Here is a 7,364-nt window from a genome sequence, read left to right as displayed (position 1 = left end):
ATTCTTTGCTTATTTCCTTTACTGAGAAATGCATAATTTATAGTTGCAAATAAAAAATTAATGCAGATGTGTTCCCCACATGTACTTTCTTATTCACATTTATGCCAAAAAGAGATTGTTATCATATTTGACATTTTATAATCTTGTCTGAGTTTATAGTCAAGCTATATTATAAGAAGACTTTAGTTCTACTATAACATGGATCAGATATTTCCCAAAAGATATTTAATGCATAAGGCAAAAAAAAAAAAAACTTAATAAACTCCATTCTTTGTATTATAGCTGCTTTCTTGGAAACTGGTGATAGGGCTTGGTGTGGGACCGAGTAGAAGGCATGGTCCAGGTCTGAAATTACAAATCTCAAAAGCTGCTCATTCCTGTTTCTTCCAGGCAAAGGCAGCTCGAGCATCTCATCTGATGTGAGTTCAAGTACAGATCACACGCCCACTAAAGCCCAGAAGAATGTGGCTACCAGCGAAGGTAGGCAGCTGGTCTTCATTATCTCTCTTTTTTCTTCACAGGGTTGGCTATTTTTGGAAGAGAAATAAAGTGTGGGAACGTCAGTTCTATTCTCCTGAGTGAAAGCATATGAGATCCTTAAAAATGAGGATGTTCAGGGACTCCTAAGTTATTTTTGTTGTTGTTGCATTGCAGTTACAGTCAAATTGATTTGACGGGATTCAGGTGCCTCAATTATAAGGCAAATGTTGTTTTGTGAAAATGGAATAGGCTGAATTAAGGGAAGGCTTTACAATATCATATACCTTGTCTTTCAGTATAAAAAATGGTATTATTTTAAAATCCTTGCGCTGTAGTTGAATGTTCCTGGAGGAACTTTCAAAATAGGCACACCTGGAATTCAAGATTTTGACAGTGGGAATATCATAGTCACGTTATTTGTAGAACTTGAGTTAATCTCCAAAATTTGGGAGTAGGAAAAAGGGGGGTTTCTTTATTATTATTATTTAAAGAATATGTAAGAGGTCCTCCCTGTCAGGACAAAGATTGGTCGCAGTGATATTCTTGATGAAGAATTTGTATGTGGTAATATATGTTAGAAATTCCACTGCTTTTCAATATGGAAGCTTTTGAGTTACTATTTACTTGTTTGTGGAATTAATTGTTTCTATGGTAATTATTTAGTGGAAAGTTGACCCAATTATAGAATCGGCTCTTTTTATTTTAATGTTAAACATGATTAAATGAGTTTCTGCAAATGAGTTCTTGCTAAACTAATTGTCCGATTAAAGTCTAGTTTAAACATCGACGCCATTGATAATGAAAGACCTTGAGCTGTCAGCTAATTTTCATGACATTGTGTAGCACCTGCTTTCCTAAAGTCTGTGGGATGTTGTGGAAGCACACTTGCAGTTTTTTGTTTCAGATATTTAATTTCTGTTGGTCATAATATTGGGCATGTACCCATGGGCTGACATTGGCCATCTGAGATCCATGATTTCTCTCTCTCTGCATTATAATTTATGTATTGTAATTGTATGTGGTTTACATCTGCTGGTATGTATACGTCTTCTCTTTGATATGTTTTGTCGTAGTGTGCTTCAAGTAGCAAAGAATTACCTTCTCTGGGTTAATAGCTTTTACAACTGGATTATATTCTCCGTGCTTAAAACCTTAGCACTGTTTGATGCATTTTCCCAGCATCGTAAGGCTGACAGATTAGAGTGTTCTCTTCAGTGTACAGAAGCACCAGGTAGCAATCCAGTTTTACTTTTCTGCCTGTTAATTCAGGTATGGGCATTAGATCATTAATGAAATTCAGTTAAGGTAATGTACAAATCTCATTAACTGATTCTAGACATTTATTTATTTATTAATTTATTGAGACGGAGTGTCGCTCTTTTGCCCAGGCTAGAGTGGAGTGCTGTGGCACGATCTTTGCTCACTGCAACCTCTGCCTCCCGGGTTCAAGTGATTCTCCTGCCTACAGGCACCTGCCACTATATCCAGCTAATTTTTGTACTTTTAGTAGAAATGGGGTTTTACCGTGTTGTCCAGGCTGGTCTCAAACTCCTGACTTCAGGTGATCCACCAGCCTCAGCCTCCCAAAGTGCTGGGATTACAGGCATGAGCCACCGAACCCGACCTGACATTTACTTTTGAAGCTTTCATTCTTAGGAGCCATAGTGGAAATCATTTCAGTTTAATATGGTGCAGTCCTCTCAAGTCAGAAATCTGTTTTGCAAGATTATCAATGTTTTCTACCATTATTTTACAGTCACTCTTGTCACCATAATTTGTCTAATTTGAATGGCTCTCCAAATAGAAAGTTAAAAGCAGGTTAAATAATCTGTGTTTTTTAAGCTCTCTTATTTTTTCTCCTTCTCAAAAACAGAAAATACAAAACTATATCAGCTGTGTTGCAGGGGTTGGGGGAAGGTACTGTGGGACCTCATGCATTTAACAGTGTCTGCTTTTTATGCTTCCAAAGGGGGAAAAAAACTCTGTAGGGACTTTAAATTTTCATTTTCTTGTGCCTTTCCCTTAGGAGGAGGTGCAGGCCCAGCCAATGTTTTATACATTTTGTCACAATGTATTTTCTGTTATTCTGAGGGTAGAATCAGGAGAGAAAAATAGGAAAATGTTACGTTCATATGGAAATGAGTTTTGAGCAACTGGGCTAAATTAGTGAGGAATTTCCTTCTAGCTTTTAAGTAGAAGAGGCTTGTCCCTATGAAAGATGCTGCCCATTCCCTTGCATAACTGAAAAATTAAAAAAGAAAGTATTAAGTTCTGCTATTTGTATGTCTGAATCCTTTTTGCTGTAGTTTTTTTTTTTTTTTTTTGAGACAGAGTCTGGCTCTGTCGCCCAGGCTGGAGTGCAGTGGCACAATCTTGGCTCACTGCAAGCTCCACCTCCCGGATTCACGCCATTCTCCTGCCTCAGCCTCCCAAGTAGCTGGGACTACAGGCGCCCGCCACCTCGCCCGGCTAATTTTTTGCATTTTTTTTTTAGTAGAGACGGGGTTTCACCATGTTAGCCAGGATGGTCTCGATCTCCTGACCTCGTGATCCGCCCGCCTCGGCCTCCCAAAGTGCTGGGATTACAGGCGTGAGCCACAGCGCCCGGCCTGCTGTAGTTTTTTTAATCAATTAAAACTTAAAATATTAAAAAACATAGAATAGGTGTGGGCACACGTTACATTAAAATGTATTTCAGGGATGTTTGCAGGGATGATTAGTTTCCTCTCATCAGGCTGCTTTTTCAATATGGATCCAGAGTAGCCAGTGCTAATTTCCTCCACGCCCAGGAGACATAGTCTCAGGAAGAGACCATTCAGGATAAGTGGTTAGGGCAGCATTCTCTGACCTTCAGAGGGTGGATCTCAACTATGGTGGGTAAGTTTCTTCTCACTGGGAAACACCTAGGAAACCACTGAGGAAGAAGCAGAAGGCGGACACTGACTTCTCACTCAGACTGTTAACACTTGAAGAGATCTGAGTTACCCCAAATTACCAGCGGCCTATCCCGACAGGTCTATAGCAATTTCAGTCCTTGCCTCCTCAGAAGAAAGAATTCGACTGAGGGACATAAAACGGAAAAAGAAACCAAGGTAAGTTTCAGAGCAGGAATGGAAGTTTACTTATATAGGCCTTAGAAAAGGAAAGAAAGAAGGTTCGCTTGGAAGGAACTGAAGCAGTCACCTGAAAGTTAAAGAGAGAAGGTCATGTGCCGCATTTAACGGCGATCCTAGGACTTTTATAAGATCACCTCCTTCCCATGATTCTTCCCCTAGGGCGGTCTTCCCACATGCGCGGAGCCCTCCTTACCCTTGGGAACTGAGCATGTGCAGTGTGTTTAGGGAGTTGTATGCATGCCCATCTGAGGATTTCTTCCTTTTTCCGGTGGCATGGACCCGGAAGATCATACTTCGCCATTTTTGTGTGTTAATATGCATGCCCGGGTAGCTGTTTCTCCGTGGAGTCTGCATTCAATTAACAACTTTTAATGTTAACAGCTGTGGACCATCAGGAGATTGTCGCTCCTTGGTTGCGGAATTACACTTTTTAGAGAGACAATGCCAAACCGTCACCGACATTTCTAGTTGGGGTAGGATGGGAAACCCTCTCCGCCCTCTTCACGCCTACCTAACTACCTGTAATAAGACTGCAGGGGAGCCAAGCTAAAACTGCTTCTCGGATTCTCTTCCCACTGTTTTCTAGAACTATGTTTAACCTTTGATGTTAAGAAAATATTGGATGTAATTGGCTTTCTGGTAGCCAGTTGATTATGGTTATTTTCTTCAATTCCTTGATCTTCTCATGATTTTTCACCTCTGAATTCACCAATATCACCTTCAGGGAGCACGGGCAAGATTCTTAGTTTAAAGGTCTGAATGGTATTGATTTTTTAAAATGACATATATTGTAAAGGATAATATTGAGTTTTCCTGCAGTCTTTGAAAACCATGGCTATACCTGTAATAGCCAGGTTGGAAGCATTTTACAGAAGTGTTGGCCTTTTCTCTGATGGGATGAATAGGGAGGGTTCACATTGCTTCTCCCTGGTTGGTGGTGTGTGTGTGTGTGCATTTGTGTCTGACATCTACGTGGTAGCTAACCACACAGGTGTTGTCACTTAGTAGAAAACTCATGCAATTGTGCTGGTAAATAAAGTGAGGACACGGGGATAGAGAAAACAGAGGGCCCTCACATAACCTGCCCTTAACCTCAGCTGCAGGTGGGAATGGGAATTAACTGTAAATGGACAGGAAGAATGTTACTGGGGAGACGACAATGTTCTGAAACTGGATAGTGATGATAGCAGCACAGCTCAGTGAATTTAGTTAAAAGCATTGAATTGTATGCCTAAAAAAGTGTTGGGGCAGCTACCACTTCTGCATGATCTTCAGACTTATATCTGAGTCATCACAAACTATTCTTTTTTTTCTTTCTTTTTTTTGTTTTTTTGTTTTTTGTTTTTTTTTTTTTTTTGAGACAGTTTCGCCGTTGTTGCCCAAGCTGGAGTGCAATGGTGCAATCTTGGCTCACTGCAACCTCCTCCTCCCGGATTCAAGCGATTCTCCTGCCTCAACCTCCCAAGTAGCTGGGATTACAGATACATGCCACCATGCCCAGCTAATTTTTTGTTTTTTTTAGTAGAAACAGGGTTTCACCATGTTAGCCAGGCTGCTCTCGGACTCCTGACCTTAGGTGATTCACCCGCCTCGGCCTCCCAAAGTGCTGTTATTACAGACGTGAGCCACCGCGCCCGGCCCACAAATTATTCTTTGAAAATTCTTCTTGCAACTCTAGGGAGAGATCGGGCCAGCAGACCCGTTCCGAGGGGAAGATTGGCTGGTGTACAGAGCAGGGTTGCACGCTGGCCCCAAAACTCTCCTCAGATGCTCTGGCTCTGGGGCGGAACTGGCCTGAAACTCATAGTGAGTTCCTGGACTAGTGTTCCCAGCCTGGCACGTGGTGCCTGGTTAGAACTGACTCATCATGGTAAGTATTTCCTGGAAAGTTCTGGAAGAATTGTGAGATTGTACAGTCATGGGTTTCTCAAACACTGGTTTTGGTTTTTTTTTCTTGGCTTTTCCTGCATAGTCTCTCACCTCAGCTCCGATTTTATGTGTTCTAGCACCCAATCCTAATGGTAAAGACATCGAATTTATCCACTCCAGTAAGTCTGTTTCTTTGCTAACGACTTATGATCTTCCTGTCTATCCAGTGTTCCAGCTAATCCACTTTGGGTCGTAAGGCTGTTCTAGGCACAGTGGGCACATTTTGGTTTTAATTCATGAGAGAATGGCATTTTTGACCCACTGGGAGTGTTCCACTCCAAAGTCTCATGCCACAGTTCTGGGCATCTTAATTTTGAGACTCTAAAGCCACAGCCCTTGTAAAGAATTGGCAGCCAGCAGGGCTTTCTCCCTGATAAGTGGTGTAGACGTTCTTTACAGCCCATTGTATTTCTTGTTACAGTTTAAGTTTCTAATTTCCTGACACTGTAGGGGGGGTTGGGTTCAAGTGTAGAAGGCTGGAAATTTTCCATTTTTCCCAACATAATCTACATTCCAACATTGTAAGACACAGCTTAATTCTTTCAGTTGTGTTACTATTCTTTCTCTTTCATATTTTTCAGTCTTTCTCATTCATGGGGTATTCTCTCCTATACTGGAAAGAGGGGGCCTTTGACCTTCAGTTATGAAAGTCACATCCAGCCCATGGTTGGAATAGAGCACACAGCAGAGCACAGAATCAGCTGGATTAGGTTAATTAGGAAGAAGCTTCCTGAAAATAGCAAGCTGAGCCTCAGCTTCTTTCATAGAACTGAAAGGTATGAGGCTATGGCTCTACAGGCGGGTGGCTCAGTCTTTTCTGGAGCTGGGGGAAGGCAAAACTGTGAGTTTAAAGGTCAAATTTGATTGGCTGATAAAGAGTCAGCTTCGGCCAGCTGTTCTTTAAGTAGGACACATATTCAAATATTGAACCCATTGACAGCATGGCCTATTAATATAATATCTTGGTTCTGCACATTGGTTATCAAACCAGACAACAATGCAGCCACAGGATTTTCAGAGTTACAAAGGGTCTTGTCAATTTTTGGATCCAATACACTCATTTTTTTTACATTAATTAATGAAATCACCATCTGTTTATTGAGTATGAGTCGTTGTGTTAGGTGCTAAAAGATGCAAAGATAAATGAGAAACAATTATTGTCAAGGAACAGCAGTAGAAAGACATGCACAAATAGCTAGAATATGAGGTATCATTTTATTATAAAATATGATAAAATGTATAATATATATTGCATGTTGTTATTACTTTTTATATTGGGCCTGATTTATTTCAGTATCCCCACATATAGCACAATTGTTTCACATGGTGTATTTGCTCAATAAATACTGATTAAATGTGAAAAATAGAAAGGATATAAACCAAATGCTTGGGCAGGACTTTTCTTTTTTATTTTATTTTCTTTTTTATTTTTACTTATTTATTTATATATTTTTAATATACTTTAAGTTCTAGGGTACATGTGCACAATGTGCAGGTTTGTTACATATGTATACATGTGCCATGTTGGTGTGCTGCACCCATTAACTCATCATTTACATTGGGTATATCTCCTAATGCTATCCCTCCCCCCTCTCCCCACCCGACAACAGGCCCCGGTGTGTGATGTTCCCCTTCCGGTGTCCAAGTGTTCTCATTGTTCAATTCCCACCTATGAGTGAGAACATGTGGTGTTTGGCTTTTTGTCCTTGCGATAGTTTACTGAGAATGATGGTTTCCAGCTTCATCCATGTCCCTACAAAGGATATGAACTCATCATTTTTTATGGCTGCATAGTATTCCATGGCCAATACACTCATTTTTATAAATACCTGTAGCACA

The 7,364-nt window shown here is 40.6% G+C and overlaps 1 protein-coding gene across 3 annotated transcripts in view; it reads left to right on the top strand.

Moving 5' to 3' along the window:
• Window positions 1-7,364, top strand: part of FBXL7 (F-box and leucine rich repeat protein 7) — a 440,078-nt gene that overhangs the window by 116,618 nt on the left and 316,096 nt on the right. For all 3 annotated transcript variants that reach the window (XM_055245789.2, XM_063619577.1, XM_055245790.2), the window contains exon 2: window positions 391-480. In XM_055245789.2, the coding sequence (XP_055101764.1) occupies window positions 391-480 (90 nt within the window). The remainder of the gene's footprint in view (window positions 1-390; window positions 481-7,364) is intronic.

This window comes from Symphalangus syndactylus, chromosome 16 (assembly GCF_028878055.3).
Source record: "Symphalangus syndactylus isolate Jambi chromosome 16, NHGRI_mSymSyn1-v2.1_pri, whole genome shotgun sequence".
In the NCBI taxonomy this organism is placed as follows: Eukaryota; Metazoa; Chordata; class Mammalia; order Primates; family Hylobatidae; genus Symphalangus; species Symphalangus syndactylus.
The sequence above is the reverse complement of the archived record's forward strand: the minus strand, read 5'-3'. Positions and strand labels throughout refer to the sequence as shown.